At 34.2% G+C, this 23,193-nt stretch overlaps 4 protein-coding genes across 4 annotated transcripts; 3 read left to right on the top strand and 1 right to left on the bottom strand.

Moving 5' to 3' along the window:
* The first annotated feature begins 5,732 nt into the window (after nucleotides 1-5,732).
* LOC107955454 (uncharacterized) lies at nucleotides 5,733-9,392 on the top strand. The gene is made up of 2 exons (XM_041116775.1): nucleotides 5,733-6,126; nucleotides 6,888-9,392. The coding sequence occupies exon 2, from the start codon at nucleotides 6,915-6,917 to the stop codon at nucleotides 9,174-9,176; it is 2,262 nt and encodes a 753-aa protein (XP_040972709.1). The 5' UTR covers nucleotides 5,733-6,126; nucleotides 6,888-6,914; the 3' UTR covers nucleotides 9,177-9,392.
* A 335-nt stretch (nucleotides 9,393-9,727) lies between these two features.
* Nucleotides 9,728-13,229, top strand: LOC107955456 (calmodulin calcium-dependent NAD kinase). The gene is made up of 9 exons (XM_016891247.2): nucleotides 9,728-10,005; nucleotides 10,093-10,275; nucleotides 10,379-10,602; nucleotides 10,731-10,792; nucleotides 11,095-11,316; nucleotides 11,552-11,678; nucleotides 11,956-12,278; nucleotides 12,377-12,521; nucleotides 12,603-13,229. The coding sequence occupies exons 1-9, from the start codon at nucleotides 9,996-9,998 to the stop codon at nucleotides 12,855-12,857; spliced, it is 1,551 nt and encodes a 516-aa protein (XP_016746736.2). The 5' UTR covers nucleotides 9,728-9,995; the 3' UTR covers nucleotides 12,858-13,229.
* A 71-nt stretch (nucleotides 13,230-13,300) lies between these two features.
* On the top strand, nucleotides 13,301-15,224 carry LOC107955458 (40S ribosomal protein S15-4). The gene is made up of 4 exons (XM_016891249.2): nucleotides 13,301-13,611; nucleotides 13,765-13,913; nucleotides 14,031-14,088; nucleotides 14,837-15,224. The coding sequence occupies exons 1-4, from the start codon at nucleotides 13,609-13,611 to the stop codon at nucleotides 15,083-15,085; spliced, it is 459 nt and encodes a 152-aa protein (XP_016746738.1). The 5' UTR covers nucleotides 13,301-13,608; the 3' UTR covers nucleotides 15,086-15,224.
* Nucleotides 15,225-16,592: 1,368 nt separating this feature from the next.
* LOC107955457 (probable WRKY transcription factor 21) lies at nucleotides 16,593-19,221 on the bottom strand. Its single transcript, XM_016891248.2, has 4 exons — nucleotides 18,717-19,221; nucleotides 17,752-18,509; nucleotides 17,498-17,623; nucleotides 16,593-17,118 (listed from the first exon to the last, which is right to left on the bottom strand). Exons 2-4 carry the CDS (start codon nucleotides 18,477-18,479, stop codon nucleotides 16,977-16,979), a joined length of 996 nt encoding a protein of 331 aa, XP_016746737.1. The 5' UTR covers nucleotides 18,480-18,509; nucleotides 18,717-19,221; the 3' UTR covers nucleotides 16,593-16,976.
* Between the last annotated feature and the right edge of the window lie 3,972 nt (nucleotides 19,222-23,193).

The following is a 23,193-nucleotide window of genomic DNA, read 5'->3' as shown; positions in this document are numbered from 1 at the left end:
ATTAACCAATCAAAATTTAACAAGCAAAGTTTCATTTAGAACTTATTTTTAACTTATCGAGTCATTAATTAACCAATATCAGTGACAGAGAGGAGCCTAATAAGTTTCTTAAACATTTTAGTATTTAAAACAGTGTTTTAAAGTGAAATATGAACTTTGGTGAAAAACAGGGTACATGGTAGTGTGGGTAGGCCGTGTCTACCACATGGTCGTGTAGTCAAGCCGTGTAAATCACTGAGACCGTGTGTAACACGCCTAATCCGTCTCCGTCGCCGGATTAGAGTTACAGAGTATTACTGTACAATCAAAAACATTTAACTTCCAAACAATCTTATAAATTAAAACATGTCATAATACATTCATTCACATGCTATCCATCCCTAAATCGAGCCCTCAAGGCCCTAAAAATAACTTAGAAACAATTTGGGAGCAATTGAAAACAAATTAGAAAGTTTAGGAAAAAGATGCAAAATTTGTAAAATAGGGTGCCTCACACGGCTAAGACACATGCTCGTGTCTCAGTCCGTGTAACCTTCAAACTAGGGACACATGGTCGTGTTCCAACCTGTGTCCTCACCTGTGTAACTCTCTAAGTAGGGTCACATAACTGTGTCACACGCCCGTGTGCCAGGCTGTGTAACTCTCTGAGTTGCCCTACACGCCTGTGTGCTAGGCCGTGTGTTAGGCCATGTAACTGACTTGCACCCTAAAGAAATCATCAAATGACACACGACCATGTCGCCATGCCGTGTGCCTCGCATGGCTAAAACACACACATGTGTCTCAGGCCGCGTGGACCAAAATTTACCTAAAATCAAGCCATTTCCAAAACTTTTTCATGCATAACCTTTCAACCCATTTAAACACACTTTAAAAGTACCTAAACATCACCAAAACCCACATCAAAATTTCATTCCAAGATCCTAATTCAACTAACCAATATGCCATTGAAAGGCACTCAAATGCATACAAGCAATGCCTACTTAAACATGTCAATATTACCATATTTCAAGTATCATATCCTAGTTCAACACTTACTAAAACATACCACATATTGACCATTCTCAATCCATTTAGAACATACCATAAAGGATCTTATAAACATGCATAAAAAGGTGACCAAAGTGACCCAATTTTTCAAAACATCAAATGGTACCAAACCAACATAATTTCTAAAGGTTTATACATGCCAAATCACCAACATCACATTCATCAAAATATTATTACAAATCACCCTATACATGCCATTATAAACCTTGGCCAAAACGTTCAAAAACTACCAAAATGTCTGTTAGATGTGTGATAGATCTCCAATAACCTTCCAACCAAACCGAGCTTTCGATAATCTCGATAACTAAGGGGTGGAAGTTAAATTGAGCTAATCCGAAGCTTTTGCTTTTCCTCGATCTAGGTCCGTAAGTGATTTATCTTGATCATGCAATCAACATAAGCTTGACCTAACCCAGCTCCCATCCATGGAGTTTCTTCTTCTTTAAAATCGATTAGGGTAAAGAATAAAGGATAATATCATTTTCTTTTCTTTTGTTTAAGCTTAATTACCTATTTACTATATTAACCTTTTAAAACTAACAAAATTTCAATAAAATCATGCCATGCACATCCACTAATTCATTAAATAGTTTATTTACCATTCAAGTCCCTTGGTTTAAGATTTCATAACTATTGGACCATTTTAACTAATAGAACTCAACTTTTACACTTTTTACTTAATTAACTATATAAACATCAAAATTTCTTGAAAAAATTTTAACACAACCTTAATATATTCCTATAGACATTAAAATAATAATTTACTCATCAAAATTGTGGTCCCAAAATTACTGTTTCGATATCACTAAAAATGGGTTGTTACACTGTGTGATTCCAAAATTGACCAATTCTATAGGTTGTATACGATAACGTGACTAGCCCGTGTAACTCTCTAACCCCGTGTGGGCCAAAGTTGAAGGAAATTTTGTAATTTTTAAACTTTTACACCTTAGTCCCTATATATCAATTTTCAATAGCAAACCAACCAATTGATAATTTAAACATTTAAAACCACCATAACACTATCTTTCCATCATACTACTCAAACATTTAGATTAAGTTCTTATAATTTATAAATTTTACATTTTAGTCCTTCAGAATAAAAACACATACTAAATACCTATGTACATACCATTCTAACTCAAAATTTAGAAGTCATACTCTCTTGACCTCGAGATGTGATAAGACGAATAGATCTCCAACTTTTAAATTCTCTTTACTGCTTCAACTTACGCGTTAAAGAAAAAACGTTAAGCTAAAATTATTTAGTAAGTATTATAACAGTTTAATCGAAAAAAACTACATATTATAATTTGAGAGACTAAATGATGGATGGTGATATTTTCATATTTTTCTTCCTTCTTCCACACTCTTCCTCAAAAATATCACATGATTTTTAACTAAAAAATGGCTAAATTGATACCTAGTCCTTCATCCTCTCATCTATACACTTTGGCCCAATCATTATCCATAAATATCTTGCCTCACTAATTACCATTTTGATATTTATTATCTTCACAATTATCATGAATGAATCACATTTTATTTGGTAAAATTTCTTCCTAATCATTCCTTGTTTTCCATCTACTCCTCTATTATTAACTTAACTTTTAATTTTTACACTTTTACCCCACTATTTTTTTTTATTTTCCTATAATTTAGTCATTACCTCAAATCAAAATTTCCTATCTCGAAATTATTTCTAATTTCTATCAACTCTAGTTACTTCAGATACTTTTACTCTAAAATTTCTATTTAATCTATTTCCGAAAATTCTCTAATTTTCCTAACCCAACACGCCACTAAACCACACCCTCTATACTTTGAAGATGTTACACTCCTCATGTTTGTTTCCTCTCCTTTTTTTCTCTCTCTTTCACCATTGGTGCCTTCTATTCACCTTGTCAAAGAAAGAAGGTCGGACGATAGTCGTCGTTGGTTGGAGAGCTCACCGAAAGAGGCTGAATGGTGGCCAACAGTATAGAAGCAAGGTAGATACGGTCGAAAAAAGAAAAAGAAGAAAATAAAAGGAGGGAAAATGAGAAAGAAAATAAAAAAGGGGCCAAAGAGGACATGCCAGGTGGCGGTGCACAATTGGCCAAAGGACACGCCATATGGCAGCCCGCAAATGGCCAGCGTTGCCACATTAGTAAAAAAGTAATAGCGTTAGACTTGGGTACCAATATAGTGGATGGAAAAAAAAGTTCGAGTACCAATTTGGGACAAAAAAAACTATAAGTACCAATTTGAGAGAAGTAGACAAGTTCGGGTACCAATTTTATATTTAACCCTTTTAAAAATAGACTTAACCCACCAATTGGTACTTAAACTATGCTTTTTTTCCGCTTTTGATACCTAAACATTTTTTGGGTCAAAAGTGGTACCTAAACTATGATTCTTCTCAAATTTCCCCTGTTAGTTCAATCGTTAGTTAAACAATTAAGTCTATTTAAAAAAATATATAACCAATTAAAAACTTACATGTGGAAAAACAAAACCAATTAAAAATTTACATGTGGAAAAACAAGAGAAAAAGTATTATTTTCCCTGTTATATATATATTCTTTTTTCTTTCTTTCTTCAAAACCAAACAAATAATCGAAATAGTCAAGCCACCAATTCTGGGTTCGATCAGTTCATCTGATTTGATCAAATAAATTATTTTAAAAAAACATAAAATAAAAATTATTTTAAAACTTGAGAGAATTGGTTTCCTGTGTTTTTTAACTTGGTTTAATCGTTTTGAATCGATTCACGAGTTAGTCAGTTCAACCCCTATCTTCAGACCAATATCCCAATCAGTTCTCGGTCTAATCAGTCTAAGTCTGAAAATATTAGTTTTGATTGATGAAATAACTTTTTCGATTCTGTCAAGTAGAGCAAACAAACAATGAAGTTTGGAAACAAAATTAACCGCCAGTTCTCAACTTCATGATGGCAAATTTTTTGTCATGATTTCTCTTACAAAACAAAGTATTTTTGCACGTAAGAGACAAATGAAGTTAGAGATGTGAAGAAAGAGAGGTTGTTGCTACGGCATGGAAGGGGCTTGAGATGCAATGAAAAAATGTAGAAAGAGAGATAAGAGATGTGCAAAATTTTGTGGTCTACGAGTTCTTTAGGCTTTAGTCAAATATTAACAAATAATATCACGTGTCATCATTCAATAGGTTAATGTGTCACATCAATAATTCATTAATAAAAAATGAATTGTTTTAACTAGAGTGATTGAATAAAAAAATTTAAATTGATCAAAATAAGATAATCATATTTTCGAGTCACATTGAATATAATTTACCTATATTTAATTTAAATTGTCTCAAAATTAAGACCCATTTTGAAAATTAATGAATTAAAAACATGGAGCATATAGCGAAATAGAAGACGATGGACTTCCACGAAAGCTTCCTTGCACTAGTGGATTTCATGGGTAAACTATTCATTTGTTTCACATTGCCATAACTTGATGTTCTTACTTTGTACCAAAAATGGTTATGATTTTTTATACTTTCTGTGAATTTAACTTTAATTCTATATAAAATTATACATTTTTTAAATTATTAAATAAAAATTAGAAAATTCAGTATAAATATTCTAAAAAAATCAAAATTCCAGAAGTGTTATTGCTGAAAAATTAAAATGCATGAGAAATAAAGAAAAAGATGAATTGTGTGGTGAAAAATAAGTCTTAAACTCCATAATTATATTATAAAAAATTGATGAACTCGATTCTAATGTCATTTTTTAATTAAAATATATAAAAAAATTTAAACTCAATTCAAAATTTCAATTCATTTAAATTATTTTTCAAAACCCAAATTGTAAATATAAATTATATTTCTATTTTTTTTATAATGAAAAAGCTTTGTCAGAAGATATAGAAAATAGAGAACCAATAATTTTACTTAATTTTTATATTTTTTCTATATTTTTTTAAAGAATGGTTATTGGATATTTTAATATTGTAATTTAAAATTAAATTGATAGAAAGTCTAAAAATTATGGATTAAAATTGTTATTACACCAATTAAAAAATATTATTGTAAGCCACTTAACGATCGAGTAACTAATAATAATAATTTTGAAAATGTTAGTGATCAAATTGTAACTTTTTTTATTTAAGTGACTAAAACAAAATTTTATCCATAATTAAGTGACTATGCTTTTTAATAATTTTGATAATTTATAATGATTTTTATTCATTTTATTTTTTTAAGATTTTTAATACTTTCATATTTTTTTATGGTTTTTAAAAATTACATCCAAATTGGATCAATCAGGACAAATGATCTATTTTTAGTGTAAGCCTTGACAATCATTCGTCTAATTTTATTCTAGAGTCTAGATTTACATTTTTTAAAATAAATTTTATTTTCTTGATTTTTTTTAGTTTTTTTCTAGCATACCAGTGCCACATCATTAATGTTCAATATCAGTCAAAGGATTGATTTGGTCAATTTTATAAGTTCAAAGGTGTAATTGGATGAAAAAGTTCATAGAGACTCGATTGATTATTTTGGAATAATTTAGGGTCTTATGTACTATTAAGCCATTAGTAAAAAAACAGAGAAAAAAAAGCGCCCAAAATCTAGATGGCCCACTGTGGCCGGAAAAACAGAAATCTAGAGGGCCCACTAATTACAATATGCGGCAAACCGGTGAGGAAAGTATCGTAGCCGAAGCAACGAAGCTATATATAAAAAGGGGAGGGTGGTGGGCTGTATAGATGACCTAAATGCCCTCTAACTTTGGCTAAACCCTACTTCACTTCTCTGCTATGACATCCCCTCGCCCCACCACCTCTTCTGCCCTTTTACCCTTCTCCTTTCCCAGTTTTCCCCTTTTAACCCTAAACCCCCGCCAACTCCCCCCCTTTCAAATTTCTCTACACTCGACACCCTCCCTCCTCCATTCTCTATGTACATGCAATCCCTAATTCCCCTTTTAAGCTCCATTTTTCTCTCCCCCCCCCTTTTTTTTCCATTTCCTCTTTATTGATTTATTGAAATCTTTTTTTCTACCCTTTTTGGTGGTTTCAACTTATTTTTGCAGGTCCCTTTAAAGTGTTATCTTCCGGTGAGTTTTTTTTTTCCCTCTCTCGTCTGTTTGATTGTCTTGGAGAAACAAGAGAGGATTTTTAAAGCTGAATTTCCAATGTTGCTTTTTCTTTTTGGATACATTGAACGTATTCGAAACTTGAACTCTGTTTCTTTTTCTTTTTTCTGTATGCAAAGTTGATTGTTTATGGGGGTCCCACGTGTGATTTTTGTTGTGTTTGATAAAAGACCAAACTGAAAGTAATTTGCTTTTTTGTTTGGTTGCCTAGAAATACAAAAAAGAAAAAGAAAACCTACGTTTCAGTTGCTCTTATGTCGTTTTGTTTCTACTTTATTCATGATTTCTTTTTCTTGTAAATTGGCCATTTTGCATTGAAGTATGAAAGTTTTTTTTCCCTTTCTCTTAATTCTTTTATTTCAACTTCTTGATCATTATTGAGATGGATCCTCCCCCCCCCCTTCCAAATCCATGATCCTGAGGAACACCGTAGAGTGGTGTTTTGTTCCAATTTTCAGTAAAATGGGTGCTTGATCAGTAAATGTTTTTCTTTATATAGGTTCTACAGCTACTGGCTTCCTATAAATTTATGGCTTTATATCATGTTTAGATCGAAACACTGCTTTTTACTACGAGTTTCTTTTTTTGTTTTTTTTCTTGTTATGTAAAATAATTGTTTATTTACCAACATTGTTACATGAATGGGTTCTGCTTGAAACCAAAGCAGTCTCAAATTAGAGCTTCCTGTGGTTTTTTAGATGAGGTTTTGCTTGGATTTGTAGGGTGTGGGCTATCAGTTATTTAACTTTATGGCAAACCATGAGTTGGTGATTGAGCAAAATCAAGATTTGTCACTACGGCAGAACCAATATGTCGGAATGGGGCATGATGCCAACTTTGTTCTTGGTCGTAATCATGATTTATTACGTTCAGAGCAGATCCCTGATGTTGATATGGTCATCCGGCTTGCTCATGATCACTCTCAGACATGCACAAATGATGTAGCTCTGTTACGTGATAATCTTCATGATTATGAAGAGAATGGATTAGATATGGATCAAATTAACTACCCTGGTGCGGAGGAAGACCGTGCTGGTGTTGAGAAACATGATGATCAATTCCCTGCTGTTGTTCAAGATCATGAATTGGGTTTTGATGGTACTGAATTGACTCCTGTGAAGAACCAGGATATTTCAGACAACTTAAATTCGGATTTGCAGCTAAATCAGGAAATGAGTATTGAACCTGTATCATACCTGTTTCGTCAACAAGAACAGATGATAGTCGGTTCTCCCATGCTTCAGCACCGCTCGTTATTTTTGGTGGAAAACCATGAATTGACTGTTGGAAAAGAGTTCACTGATGTCCACAGCTGTAGGAGGGCCCTGAGAGATGCAGCTATTGCTCTTCGCTTTGAGATGCAAACAATAAAGTCGGACAAGACTCGTTTTACAGTTAAATGCGCGAGTGAGGGATGCCCTTGGAGAATACATGCCGCAAAGCTCCCTGGTGTTCCTACTTTTACCATTAGGACCATCCATGATCAACATACTTGTGGAGGGATTACACATCTTGGTCATCAACAAGCCTCGGTTCAGTGGGTTGCAGATGCAGTAGCAGAAAGCATCAAGGAAAATCCTCATTATAAACCCAAGGAGATATTGGAAGAGATTCACCGTGTTCACGGAATAACGTTGTCATACAAGCAAGCTTGGAGGGGCAAGGAACGTATCATGGCCAGTGTGCGTGGCTCTTTTGAGGAAGATTTTCGCCTCCTCCCGCAATATTGTCATATGATCAGAAGAACAAATCCAGGAAGTATGGCTCGGGTTTATGGGGATCCTGTTGATAACTGTTTTCAACGCCTTTTCATCTCATATCAGGCATCCATCTATGGTTTTCTGAACGCGTGCCGACCTCTTATTGGACTTGATACAACTGTTTTGAAAAGCAAGTACCTGGGGAGCATGCTTTTTGCCTGTGGTTTTGATGGAGATGGTGCTGTATTCCCTCTTGCATTCGCGGTGGTTGACGAGGAAAATGATGACAATTGGATGTGGTTCCTAGCTGAGTTGCACTATCTGCTTGAGATCAATGCAGAGAACATGCCCAGGCTTACCATCTTGTCTGATAGACAAAAGGGTGTTGTAGATGCTGTGGAAGCAAACTTCCCAACAGCTTTTCATGGGTTCTGCATGCATCATCTTGTTGACTGTTTCCAGAAGGAGTTCAATAGTTCTGTGCTTACCAACCTTTTCTGGGAGGCTGCTTATGCGGTCACCAGAACTGAATTTGAAAAAAAACTCATTGACATTCAAGCAATCTCACCAGAAGCTACTACCTGGATTCAAAATATTCCTCCTCATTTATGGGCCACATCACATTTCGAAGGGACAAGGATGGGACTCCTGGCGGCCAACATTGTGGAATGTTTAAGTGCTTGGATAGCAGAGGCCTCTAGCCTTCCAATAATCCAAATGATGGAGTGCATCCGTCGGCAACTGATGACTTGTTTCAATGAACGTCGTGAGACAAGCATGCAGTGGACAGGCAATCTTGTTCCTCCTGCAGAAAGGATTGTATTGGAAGCCTATGATCGTGCATGCACTTACCAAGTGTTCAAAGCAAACGAATCTGAATTTGAGGTACGATGCCCCAATGATGGAGCATTCGTAGTAGATATCCGAACCCGAAGCTGTTATTGTCGTGGGTGGGAGCTGAGTGGACTTCCCTGTGCTCATGCCATTGCGGTCCTCCTTTCTTGTAGACAAAATGTGCATAGGTTTACAGAAAGTTGTTTCACAGTGACAAGTTACCGAAAGGCATACTCGCAGACAATACACCCTGTTCCTGATAAAGCCCTTTGGAAAGAGATGTCTGAACAATCCCCAAATGAAGGGTCTAAAGACGTTGAGGTCACTATAAAACCACCCAGATTGCTTCTGCCACCAGCAAGACCTAAAAAGAGACGAGCTCGTGCCGAGAATGCTGGTCGGGCAAAATGGATGGTGCATTGCAGTCGCTGTAATCAAACCGGACATTTCAGAACTACATGTACAGCACCTATATAGAAACTCATTTTTCAAAGTTTTCCCCTGACCTGTGCAGATAGAGAAGTAATTTTTTAGTTTGAAAATTCTTTTAGAGCTGCTATTGTCAGCTCTACTAAGTAAGCACAGATATATATATATAGGTTTTCCATAGATAACTGAATACCTTAGTTCTATTTTCGAATTAACTTTGGCAAGCTTTACTTAAATATATATATCAAGAAGTTGCAAGTTCAATTTTTTTTTTCCACAGTTTGCTTGCATTTGCTGATAACTTTTAGCAACATATTCAAGCAATAAGACATTCTTTTTTTTTTATAAATAATAGCAATAATGCGAATAAACTATCGTGTCCTATTTATTTCATGTAATGTCTTTACGCAAGGGTTTATTATTTATATAAGCAATAATTTAACCATGCATGAATGCATGCATGCAATCGCAATGTGGATCCATCCACCTTTGTTTTTTTGACATTGAAACTTAGTAATATACATTTCCTCCATTTCCCAAAAATAATATAAAAGGCTTCGATGGATCGAATTAAGTTAAATTAAGAACCATAATATAAATAGCAAAAAGAAGTTTTGAATATGGGAGATGTATGCATTTAGGGGAAGCAAGAAATCATCAGATTATTACATGTGTCGGTGCTCGATCTTCATCTGAATGAGCATCCATGAAACCATCTCAATGAACAGATATAAAGGATAAAAATGTGCAGGTTCAACCAAGATTAATGGCAATTTTTCTTCTGGCATTGGGGTTCTCATCATCATCATCATCATCATCATCATCATCAAGCCTCGAAGAAAATTCTAGTTTTTGGAATTATAAAACATGCATAAAGGTAAGTCACAAATCATTTTACAAGCCCTTTTACGTGATTTATGCATCTATATATAAATTAATATATATATCTATTTGTGTTGTTCAGATAATCACAGCGAACCCACATTCACACAAATCATGGTTGCCTCTTCTATAGGCATCATCATTGCAGCAGCGTTGCGGTTTCATCTATGGAAACTAAGGGATGAAAAGATCATCCCACGCCTACGATCCAGAGACAAAGGCGGCGGCCGCATTGATAAGGTCGAACGCTTCCCTCACTACGTAGGTAAATATATATATTTTTAAATTTATATGATCCTCCATGGATTCTCCTTCACGTATTTCGAGTCCGACCCTTGATTTTGTTTCTCCTATCCTATGTATTTCAGCTAGGCAGATGGGATTTAAAGATAGAAGAGAATGCCCTTTGCTCTGCAAGTTATCTGCCGAATATATCAGGAAATTAGAAGGTTGTGAAGATGATATATATACATTCTTCTCCAATGAGCCGGATGTGGATTCTCTCTTTGTTAAGCTTGTGGAAGAGTTTGAGAGATGCATTCTTAGTTATTTTGCATTTCATTGGTGCCATGCAGATCTTATGATCACCCAGGTACTAAAATATATGTATATGTATGTTAGATTCATTTCTCTTTTCATTCTTTCTTTATATTTTCTGTATTCTGATAGAAACATGTAGAAAGTGAACGCTTTTTTTTTTTTTTTGCTATATGGTTTCAGGTTTTAAGTACTGATGCTGAACCCAAGAGAAAGCTCAAGCAGATTTTCATGGCAGCAACTAGGTTGGGCATTGATTATTACATTACCTATTCATTGTTTTCATATCATTTTAAAAATATGAAATATTGAAATGAGATGGACCATTTTGAATATGCATCCAACTATTACAAGAAACTGGAATTAAGATCTTAAACCAGCCCAGATATAGTCTCTTACCATCCTTGTATAAGCTGAAGCACCTATGTTCGAACATGTGGACATGCCTCTGCATATAAGAAAACAAACTGGGCATATTCATACCGTATACATACCAACATTTGATGCTAATTCCTACAGGAGAATAAATCATGCTTTTCTAATATAGGGAGCAGAGATTTGAGAGGGTGACAAAAAATCTAAAGGTGGCTAGAGTTTTCACTACATTGGTGGAAGAAATGAAAGCAATGGGGCTTACATCAACAGATGATTCTCAATGTACAGAGGTGATGGCTCCAGTGGCTCACAGTGACAGAAGTCCAGTGCTGCTCCTCATGGGAGGTGGGATGGGAGCTGGGAAGAGCACTGTGCTTAAGGACATTCTCAAAGAGTAAGCCCTTTTTTTACCCAAAAAAAAAAAAAAAACTTAAGACCAAGATGAACTTAAATGTAATTGTTCGACTTATGTTTTAGGAAGAATCAGAATGCAATAAAACCTGGAGCTTAACCACTGTTTAGTTACAGATATCTTTATTTCTTCCTACAGCATTTAAACACTGTATATTAAAAACAAGAGCAATATTTAAAAGCACTAATATAAAGCGTTTTGCATAACATATGAACAGACCATTCTGGGCAGGAGCAGCAGGGAATGCAGTTGTGATTGAGGCAGATGCATTCAAAGAATCAGATGTTATCTACAGAGCCCTCAGCAAACGAGGTCATTCAGACATGGTCCATACGGCCGAATTAGTAAGTATTGATTTTTCTGTCTCATCCCACATCCAGTCCACCATGTCCTTCACTTTAGCACACCAAAATTCTATCAATCATATCATACCATTCACCTTGTCTCGCTCAGCTGCATGGTAGTAGGCGAATAGAAGGACATTTGTGTTCAATGGGATAGCTTAATGACTGAAACCGGTTTCACTATACAATAACAACATAACTTAATAGGTTATATTGAATGGCATCTATGCATGTTTCTTATCGGCACTTAAGATGGAGGCTTAATTAATCGAAACAGGTGCACCAATCATCTACAGATGCAGCATCGTCCCTTCTAGTGACAGCACTGAACGAAGGGCGGGATGTGATCATGGATGGAACACTGTCCTGGATACCATTTGTTTTACAGACAATAACTATGGCCAGATGTGTCCATCGCCGCCGGTATCGTATGGGTGCTGGTTACAAGAAAAACCCCGATGGGACCATAACTGAGAACTACTGGGAACAAATCGAAGAAGAAGATCAAGTTCCAGAAGGAGGCAAAAGGAGGAAGCCATACAGAATAGAGCTGGTTGGGGTTGTTTGTGAAGCTTATTTAGCAGTTATTAGAGGCATAAGGTAAGGCACACACTGAAACAAAACTATGCCTAGTAAGAATATTTTATTTCCCTTTTACCCTGAGATACTGATTCTATGAAGGAATCTAATAAATTCAGGAGAGCTATAATGTGTAGACGAGCCGTAAGAGTGAATTCACAATTGAAATCCCACAAGAGATTTGCAAATGCATTTCCAACATATTGCCAACTGGTTGACAACGCTAGGCTATATAGCACCAACGCCTTGGAAGGTCCACCTAAGGTGAAATTTCACTATCACTCCCACCTTCATTTGTTAGCATGATTACTTGATGAAGTATTGACTTAAACAATGTATGTGAAGTTGATAGGATGGAAAGAGAAAGACAGGACATTACTAGTGGATCCCGACGAGATCGGGTGTTTAAAGAGGATAGGCAGGCTGAACGAAAACGCGGATTCCATATACGAACTTTACAGGTATCCTAACCCCGCTTGTCAAACCGGTTCGATATGGAAAGACATTGTACTATCACCTTCAAGAGTAAATATCCAACAGGAACTGAAGTATACCATCCAGAAAGTTGAAAGAATGGCAAATGTAGTTTCCCACATATGAATGTTCACAAAACAGAAATTGCAGGCTGAACATGTCTAAATTCTCATACCTTGTTGGATGATGATGATGATGAAGCTTTATGTGTAAATTTATTGTTACTAGCTAAAACCAAGTTTAGACTAGGAAACCGAAAACCACAATATTTCCCTTTAATTGTTTCAAATAATCTGCTAGTGTCAGTAGAGTGTATTGGCTTAATGGGAACTCCAAACAGGGATTTTTAAGAAAAGAAAAAGCAAAGAGCAATTGCAGCTGCAACTTTGAGATAAAGTTTCCAAAGTTCACAAAATTCAGTTAATGCAGATGGAGTATTTTGTATGATTTAAATTATGGTATCAATGCAGTTGGATCATCATTCCACTTTTTAATTCAGCTATTAATCTCAAAATATATAATTTTTATATATTATTTTTAATCGGATGGGTTATTGAATCGATTATGATTGATTCATACAATTCGATCAAATAAATTATTTCACCATATTCGCTTACAAATTAATGGATTCAACCTTTTCTAGACCAATACCATGATGGATCCGATTGTAAGAGAGTGAAAAAATAGCACCTACTAAGTAAGTTCAATGGACCAAGTCAATTGGTGTCCAATCCGGGTCGGTAGAGTAAAATGCCCGTTTCCATTTCGGTTACCTATAAATTCTTGCCCCGCAATATCTTAACCCTAGAAAACGCACTCTCTTGCTCACTCTCCCGCGGCTTCGAGTTTTTGGTGCTGTTTACTTCATCTCCTAGCCATGGTCTCGCCATCGTTGCTAACTTCACTCATCTCTCTTTTCTTTCAATGTTGCTTCATTTTCTAGATCCTTCTCTTCAAGTTTCTCGGGATCCAAATATTTTCTTAACAATAGTGTTTTTTCTAAGTTTTTTTTTTTTTGGTTCATTTCGTTTAGGCGGACGTGGATGCCGATGTCGCCGCACCAGGTGTACCGAAGAAGAGAACGTTCAAGAAGTTCAGTTTCAGAGGTGTCGATCTCGATGCTCTCTTGGATATGTCCACTGATGAACTCGTCAAGCTCTTTCCCGCCCGTGCACGCCGAAGGTTAGCTCTCGCTATTTTCCCTACTCGATCTTCTTTTTTACTTTTTAATTCTTCAAGATTGTTTTTATGCCTTTTTTTAATTTCGAAAATTAGATAGTTTCGTTTCTACTTTTTTAGGTTTCAGAGAGGTTTAAAGAGGAAGCCAATGGCTCTGATAAAAAAATTACGCAAGGCTGTAAGTATTCTATTTCCCTTCTTTTTCGACTATGTGAGGACCTAATTAATACTTTAATTTTTTTTCTTTTCTTGTTTTTTAATGCTTGGATTTGCATTTCATATGATTACTTTCTTAAAATGCATAGGGTTTTGGATTACTCTCCTAATCTTTTTCTGTAATATATTGTTGTAGTTGGTTGTGTATGGTACTTTAATGTGATTAACTAGATATAGATAAATGGTATTGATTATCATCTAAGTTTTATAAGGAAAATGCTTCCTAGATTCGATAGCCAGTAGTATATTGTTCTCAGAATTTTTTGAACTTCACTTTGTTTATATTGCTCCTCTTCATTTGATGACGTTTACCATATTTTTTTTACAATACAGTTGTTTTTTTTTACAATATGTTGGTTCTCTTGATTTGTGCACATAATAAAGTTATCTGTTTCACAAGCAACATTGTGGGAATCTTATGATTTCATGGCTGTAATAGCTTGATCATTTCATGATTATCTTCCTTTCTCCTTTGCCCTTGTTTAGCCATTGTGTAGTTTCATCTGGGATCTCTCTGTTACGTGAGATTTGTGGCTGTTGCAAATATTGCCAGTGAAGTAGATAGCGTGATTATTCATTATGATATTTAACTGATTTGTTGATTTATAATAAATTTCCCCTGAACCATTTTATTCCATGTTAATGATTACTATAAAGTAACTATAGATAGCACCATAAACTGAGAATGTTTTGCGGGTGTCTTGAAATAGAAACGTGAGGCGCCACCTGGTGAGAAACCCGAGCCAGTTAGGACACACCTCCGCAACATGATTATAGTTCCTGAAATGATTGGTAGTATTATCGGTGTTTACAATGGAAAGACCTTCAATCAAGTGGAAATCAAGCCAGAAATGATTAGCCACTATTTGGCTGAATTCTCAATCTCCTACAAGCCAGTAAAGCACGGAAGACCGGGTATTGGTGCCACCCATTCATCCAGGTTTATTCCACTCAAATGAAAGAGATTATGCATGTGTCTTTATTCTTGGTCTTGTTGGAATGTTGTTTTGTTATTGAATTTTGATCAATATGTCTAATGTTGATGCTTCTCTTTTGACTATTCAATTTAGAAAAGGACTCTGTCAAGCTTTGCATTTCTTTCCTATTTCCCCTTATTCTGAACTATTACTAAAAAAATTAAGGTTTATGTTATTGAATTTTGATCAATGGGTCTGGCCTGGCTTTGATGAAACAATTAGGCTCAAGTTTTTTGGCCCAGTTCTCAGCTGTCCGATCTTGTTTATCCCCATTCTCCACATAACTGACATGTTAAGTAAAAACCCACCATATATTGTATTATTTTATATATTGGATAAGCAAACCCAACCTATATTCAATCATAATCAGATTCATTACATTTTCCTAAATTTTAAGGTAAAAAGTTATCCCTTGTGTAGGGTTTCACTTGAAAGAACAAAAGTCCCCAGTTTTTATCTTTAATTATGTAGTGTAACTATGAATACTACCTTTCTATCCATGTTACGATTTTATTTTTATTATAATAAAAATTGGAATTTTCAGGTAGCCCTAACAATCACAAACTCATTGCAGTTTGAACAAATGTTAAATTGCTGAGTTAATCTTTTGTATTTCTTACCCACACAAGACAAGGAAAGCCAGCCTACTTGCCCTGTCCTGAAACCAATCCTCGTAACGCATTCCTTGTGTCATATTATGGGTTTTATGGTTTCACAGATGTGACTCTTATCTTCTGATTGGACATCATCTAGTCTACAACTAACAAATTGTTGGCTCGTCTCAATTCATTTTACTTTTTCAACTCTTCTTCCTTATCATCTAAGGTTGTACTTGTTGCATTAATAGTTGTTTGAAGCACCAACTTTTTAACCAAAATTCAACCTCCAAATTTTAATCTCATTATCATCATTCCTTTTTTCTTGCGTATTGTTTGGTTTAGCTCATGATTTTGTTCATAAAAAGTCTCTGTAGGACTACAGGACCGAAATTTCTACCATAATGCCACAGCTAATCCATTCAAACTAGTTTAGGAAAAAGGTCAGCCTTTTGCTAATGGAAGAGGGAATACAGTTACAATGTGTTGTCGAGCCATGTTGCCCATGTTAGTTTAGTCTACGCAGTTCACATGCCTTGTTGCAAGGCTCACTAGAGTTTCACTTCCAATAATAACATGTTATATAATTGGAGATTATTAACTCAGACAAATCTTTGAACGCAATCAGTTTGGTAGGTATACCCTAGTTATGTCATTATTCAGAAGTTTCCAGCTGTATGTACAAGACTGCAAATCCTTTGTTGGCCTTTAAAGTTCAGAGGAGATGACACATATAACCCGAAAAGTGAAAAGAAACTTGAAAAATTATGACCAAGACTTGGTAGCTTGGACAAATTTTCGACAATTTTGGTTTGGTTCCAAACGTATTCACGCGTAGACATGCAAGCAGCAGCCAAACTTCCATCTCATGCCATGTTGCACACAAAAGAAAGGCAGCCCCACAACCCCTTTTGTTCATAAAAAATTAAAATGTATACCAATTACAGCATCTTGGGCAGCACTAATGCCATTTCATTTAATTCAAAAAGTTCAACCCCTTTCAAGCTTTTCATTGTCATGGAAGATGGAACAGCTCTTTACAATTTAAACCTAATTCTCCAATCTCGTTTTGGTCCAGCACTAGGCTTTTAATGTCGGCTGCCGAATTTTTAGAAAAGGCTTGGAAAGCCAACCTTCCAAAGCCCCTCAAAAAGAAGGGAGAAAAGAAGAAAGAAACTGTTCCTATTTATCCCATGCTTGAACCATGCAGAATATGTACATGACCAGATTGAACATTGAAAGACTTGACGAATTCTTTAGCAATGTTTCCACTGAGATTATGTCGTTGCTTGTGACGGTAACTTTGGATGGTTGTGCTCACTTTCATACGTAACAATAAGCATAGCCGGCTCTTCCAAGCACCTCTCCACATGTTTCCTCGCAGGGCAACCTCTCATACTGCTACATTTATAATATCCCCTACACAGTTTATAAACAAAAGACCACCTAAGTCGATTTTATACGACAGACTCCACCAACGGCACATAAAATTTTACAGCTCGGTCCAACATTATAAAACTGAAGACTTAAATGCATCCCTCTATTCATCTTAGTCCTGGTGGGAGTCAAAATCAGATGAGAATCAAAAGCTTAAAACACTATATTTCAAGTCCCCTAATGGAAAAGATAATCTGATAATCATATATCGCAGACACTACGACCAGGGAGTTAAATGACTTTCCATTACTAGTCATTTTCAATCTAAAAGTTCATCCATGCATACAAGCAAAACCCAGCAGGGCAACACCAAAATTCATATAAATGAGATAGCAGTCTGATAAGATGATAATGATATTACCTGGGATGAGGAGAACCCTTGATTGGCTTCTGCCCATATTTCCTCCATGAATAATCATCAGGAGGAATATCAGCAAGCTTGTTACTGATAGCAGGAACCTTGATTGATCTCTTTACCCTATGTTTCCTGTCAATACAATGCAACCAATTTAAGGTAAAAACTCAACAGTCCAGATCACATCCCTTCACTCTCCATAAAAGGGAAAGCATAATTCTATAAAGATGTGAAATTGTGGAAAAAGAAGAGAATCCAACCTCCTTTTTGAGCAGTGGCATTTCCCACTACTTCCACATTTGACACTCCCATCTTCTCCCTTACCAGAACACTTCTTTTTGTGTTGGGAAACCTGATCCGAGGATCGAGGTGCGCCGATTAAATGGAAGGCATTCCCACTATCCATGTTAGCTACACTACCATCTATACTCAGAGAAGAAATGAAAGACCTAGTTGATGACATGGTAGGTGTGCAGCTAGAGCTATCAAAGTTGAAGTTAATCCCACTATTACTCTTCCTAGACAACATTTCAGCTTGATGCTGTTGGAGCTGTAGCCTTTGTTGGTGGAGGAAATGATAGTGGGCAGGAGGAGGTGGCTGTTGGGCGAGTGGAAGAGGGTTTTTACCATTCGAACTCAGTTCCAAACATGGGGTTCCCAAATAGAGAGAGCTCTTAGCATGTGAACTAAGTTCTTGAGGGTAACCGAGCTGCAAATCCTTGGATGGATAATCTGTTGGGTTATGGAGTTGATTATCCAAAAAGATGCTTTGAGGAAAAGGGGTTTGTAATTTCCTCAGTTTCCTCACTCTTGCATGTCCCAAACTAGAGTTTAAAAGAGAAACTACTCTCTTGAACTTAAAAACAGCCTCCCCTGTTTCAGCCATTAAATTCCTGTAGTGAACTTGATCTTGAGGCTGGGACAAAAGACTCAATACTCTATGGCAACTCTGCACTGCTGCCTTGTTAGCTTCCTCAACCTCCTCCATATTACCACCAATTCTGCAAACCCAGATTAGCTAAACAAACAAAAAAATCAACAAAGTTCACTAAAACATTAGATCTTTAAACCAAAAAGGTTAAAGAAAAGAAAGACCAATCAGCGAAAATTCAACTTCCAGATCACCCAGAGACTCAACAAGGATCAAAGCAGAAACAACACTCTCATTAAGAGAAAAATAAAGGGAAAAAGTGCCCCCAAAAAAAGAAAGGAAAAAAAAACAGACCTTGTTGGACTTGGTGTTGTCAAAACCCTAAATTCTTCTCCCCACGTTTTACTTTTTCTATTTTCTGAGATTGAAAGGTGTGAAAGAGAAGACTTTGTTTTTGGCTTTGAGAGGAGAGAAACTCACAAACGGCCATAATACAAACAAAGCTCCCATCTTTTCTACTATATTATTATTATAATATTACAAAAACAAAAACAAAAAAATCAATAGGAAGAGAGATTTAAATATATAAATAAGAAAAAGGGGGAAGATGAAGCAACGAAACTGCCGTCTTTGTCACAGATTTGAAGGTGGGACCCAAACAAAACACCTTGGTTTGGGTTCATTCTTTTCCTTCTGCCATTTCTGCTTAACACCATTTCAGCTCCAGTTGTTTTTAATTATCAATCTGTTCCAGAAACCAGACATGCTTTGAGGTTTCCTTATACTTTGTCTTGTACTACTGTAAATTGCAGAGTTGTTGAGGAACTGGTCAAGAGTTGGAGGGGACATTGATACTTACTTTTCAATCCTCTGCTCTTTTTCTTATTCTTTTTACTATTTACTTTATTGTAATTCTTCTTGTCATGGACGATGAAATTTGTCATTTTTTGTGTCATAGATTTAGTCTATTATTATTAACCTAATTCAATTCCATCATTTTTAGAAACCGATTATCTTTAAAATTACTACAAATGTTAATGCATTTTCTCATTGTATAGTTGAAGAATGCTAAATATGAATTACTCCTTTTTTTAGCATTTTTCATGTTGAAAAACAAAACACAAATGATGCATAGCGTATTCGTCGTCCACTCTGACTCTTTTGGAATTCACATACATACTGATAGCTTAACTATTACATTAGAATCCACCCAGGGTGGATTTCATACATATTATTAAATAAAAAATTAGGGGTGAGTATTCGATCGAGTTTAGTTGAATCGAATAAAAAAATTTTAAGTTAGTCAAGTTGAAGAATCATATTTTAGCAACCAAACTCAATTTGATTTTTTATCGAATCGAGTCAAAATTTCAAGTCGAGTTAACGAATCCTATTATTTATACTCAATGTTATAATTACATAGACCGATTATTTAACTAGGAGATGAAGTATAAAAAATAATATTATGGTTTTGTATTTTAACTTAATGGTTTTGACTTTTAACTTTTAAAAAAGTAAATATTTATCAAAACAACATAGTTTTGTCTTTTCTTATTCGGATTTTCGGAAAACTCGAATTCTGTAATTTATATTCGAGCTAAACCAAAAATATTAATTTTTTCTTCGAGTTGATCCGAATACCTTGATTAACTCATATAACTCGAACTACTTAATTCAAAATTTGAATTTTTTATCGAGTTTTTCGAATTGAATCAGATTTTGCTCACTCCTACTTCTAACTTTTAACTCAAATTTAGGTCAACCAAGGTCCAATTTGTATTCTTTGGTGGTAAAAATATTAAAAGTTGAATTTTTTGTGGTATAAAACTTAACATATCAAAATCTATCATGTGAGATCATTAAAAATAAAATTATATGCGGAAGCGTACCTAAATCAATTATTGGAGATTGCTCCAAGAAAATAGTTTTTCTCTTAGTATAACTCTCTCTGATGGGGATGGAAAAGAAATACCAGATACATACTTTTTAGGGACCACTGCCCCTTTTTAAATAACTAGTTATTAAATCAGTTTTTGGTATTTATAATTTAGCCCCTCATCAAATTATAAATACAACTTATGGTATGACACTTTAATACTTATGACACTTATAACATAATTGCTCACTTAATATTGTATCACACTTTATAATAGCATTATACATTATACATATGTGTTCATAATTGAGGATTTTAATATAACAGGACTATATTTTAATATTTTTTTTCTATCAAAAATGGGCAAATTAATCTCTGTACGTTAGATCAAAGAGTTAGTTGATCATTCAGTTAAAAAATTCATCTATTTCTACTGTTAAAAAATAGCTTTTGTACGTCAACATGTGGTACATGTGTTGCACCACATTTCATTATCTAGTTATTTTGTCAGCTATATCAGTTTTTAAAATTAAAAATTAATGAAATTTTTAGCAAAAAAAATTAGTTTACTCATTGATCTAATGTATAATTAAATATTAATTTATCTATTTTTTTTAATATAAGGGGCAAATACTTCATTATATTTTTACCACCCTTTGTTACATTTAATGTATTATTAAATTATTTAAAAATTAAGAAATATATTTATTAATACTAAAAAAAGAGAGTAAGAAAGGGTAAAAAACTGAAATGCGTAGTAAACTTTATGCTTTTTTTACTTTGCTTTGGAGCGTTTTAACTTTTTGCCTTTCTTATCAAAAGTGGGGCCCAGCCCGGTACACGAGAGCAGAATCCGATTAAGCCGTTGTTGGGTCCAACCAATCATATTTCCCCACGTATACCCATTTTCGCCCTTAAAATCTTACCACGTACCTCATGATAAGCGGTGGCTTTGACTGCCGAGATGCTTATGTCGGAACGCTAACTTGGGTCTGGAGGACACTGACCGTGGGACCCAAGTAGGTCACGCTGCCCTTGAATAATGATATACACCTTCCAAGGCTTCATTAATAAAATAATATATATAAAAAAGGGTAAATTCATAGTTAGTCATTAAACTACGGGTAAGTTTTAGTTTTGGTTATTTAATTGAAAAAAGTTACAATTTGGTCACTAAAATTTTCGAAATTGTTTTATTTGATCACATGACTGTTAAGTGACAATTTTTTTAGTTGGTATAATAATAATTTTAGTCTTTATTTTTTTATAACTTTTTGTCAATTTGACGTTGACTATATATAAATCGATAAAAAAAATTGAAAATCTTTTTAAAAATACTAAAATCTAAAATAAAAAAGGGTAAACTGCCTAAATAGTCACTTTTGCTTCCCTCGAATTATATTTTAGTCATTTATGTTTGAAATGTTAAGTTTTAGTTACTTAAGTTAATATGTTGTAATATTTTAGTCACTGAGCCATTAATTGTCATTAACAGTGTAATCGTAAGCTGATGTGGCACGTTAAATCATCATTTGAAGTAAAAATTTTAGGTTAAATTATACAATTGGTCCCTATATTTTTTTTGTTTTGAGCAATTTTTTTGGTTCTTTTTTTTTTAACTTTTCCTCTCTCTTTTTTTTCTCTATTTTCCATTCTCTTCTACTTCTCCCTCTATTTTCTTCCCTTCTCCACCTCTTTTAACGTAAAAGAAAAAAATTAACTTGCTCAAAAAGAAAAAAAAAAGGGAGCAATTGTATAATTTAAACTAAATTTTTTGTTTGAAATGATGATTTAACGTGCCATGTCAACTTACGATTACACTATTAACGGCAATTAACACTCAGTAACTAAAATGTTACAACACGATAACGTGACTAAAACGTAACATTTCAAACATAAGTGACTAAAATGTAACCTGAGAGAAACAAAAGTGACTATTTTGACAGTTTACCCAAATAAAAATAAAAGTAGATAAAATTTCAAAAATAGATAAAGTGAGAAAAAATGAGGGATTATTTTTATACCCTCCAAAATTTCTCTCCCTATTATCTATATAGAGATATCCAGTACCCATTCTTTAAAAGGCATAGAAAAAAAAACATTAAGCAAAATTATCATTAATTTAACCTCTTTTGTTTCTTGGCATGATTTTTCATAATAAGAAAGAAAAGAATTCAGAATACAATTTTTTTTTTTTACAATTTGAGTTTTGAAAGATAATTTAAATAAATTAGAAATCTGAATTAAGTTTGAAAAAGAAAATTTTACCGTAATTTTTATATTTTTTAGCTAAAAAATAGAATCAAAGTCAATTTCACAAATCTCTATAATATTAATTCTGACATTCTTCAAGGGCATGGAATTTAACTTGAAAATATTACTAATTTGATTTCGAGAAATACTGAGGCATATAGTGATTTAATTTTTTGTTTTGGGTTTTTTAATTTGTTAGGAATTCTATTAAATGATTTTTTTTATTTCCCATACATTTTTAGATTTTATTTTTCTGGAATTTTTATATAGAATTTTCTATTTTTTTTATAATTTTTATATAAAATCAAGGTCAATTTGACAGAAAATATAAAAGAAGGGGATTAAAATTATTATACCAACTAAAAAAGTGTCACTTAATAGTTGAGTGACTTAAAAAAATAATTTCAAAAACTTTAGTAATCTAACTATAACTTTTTTAGTTAAGTGATCAAAACGAAAACTTACTCATAATTTAGTGATTAATGATGTAGTTTACCCATTAAAAAATAATAGTTAATATATTATTTTTATAATTTAACAAAAATAGTGTATTACTATATTTAAAAGGGTTAAATCCGCCGGAAACTTTCTTATATCGGGGTTTAAACTTTTTTTTGTTCCAATTAGGTTTGAGCTTGGCAATTGTGACTACATTAGGATCTGGATAGGCAAGAATTCCCGTATTAAGGATTGAATTTTTTT

Source organism: Gossypium hirsutum, chromosome A07, assembly GCF_007990345.1.
Source record: "Gossypium hirsutum isolate 1008001.06 chromosome A07, Gossypium_hirsutum_v2.1, whole genome shotgun sequence".
In the NCBI taxonomy this organism is placed as follows: domain Eukaryota; kingdom Viridiplantae; phylum Streptophyta; class Magnoliopsida; order Malvales; family Malvaceae; genus Gossypium; species Gossypium hirsutum.
Note: the sequence above shows the minus strand (reverse complement) of the source record. Positions and strands in the feature narration are given on the sequence as shown.

What these genes read in the sequence shown, in the direction of transcription:
- LOC107955454 (XM_041116775.1), top strand. Translation starts at nt 6,915, where the DNA reads ATGGCAAACCATGAGTTGGTGATTGAGCAAAATCAAGATTTGTCACTA.
- LOC107955456 (XM_016891247.2), top strand. An exon ending in CTTAAGGACATTCTCAAAGA is followed by an intron (nt 11,317 to 11,551) that starts GTAAGCCCTTTT and finishes ACATATGAACAG; the next exon opens with ACCATTCTGGGCAGGAGCAG. An exon ending in TGGTCCATACGGCCGAATTA is followed by an intron (nt 11,679 to 11,955) that starts GTAAGTATTGAT and finishes TAATCGAAACAG; the next exon opens with GTGCACCAATCATCTACAGA.
- LOC107955458 (XM_016891249.2), top strand. An exon ending in CCCGCCCGTGCACGCCGAAG is followed by an intron (nt 13,914 to 14,030) that starts GTTAGCTCTCGC and finishes CTACTTTTTTAG; the next exon opens with GTTTCAGAGAGGTTTAAAGA. An exon ending in TAAAAAAATTACGCAAGGCT is followed by an intron (nt 14,089 to 14,836) that starts GTAAGTATTCTA and finishes GTCTTGAAATAG; the next exon opens with AAACGTGAGGCGCCACCTGG.
- LOC107955457 (XM_016891248.2), bottom strand. Translation starts at nt 18,479, where the DNA reads ATGGAGGAGGTTGAGGAAGCTAACAAGGCAGCAGTGCAGAGTTGCCAT. An exon ending in TGCCACTGCTCAAAAAGGAG is followed by an intron (nt 17,624 to 17,751) that starts GTTGGATTCTCT and finishes TTGTATTGACAG; the next exon opens with GAAACATAGGGTAAAGAGAT. An exon ending in AAGGGTTCTCCTCATCCCAG is followed by an intron (nt 17,119 to 17,497) that starts GTAATATCATTA and finishes TAAACTGTGTAG; the next exon opens with GGGATATTATAAATGTAGCA.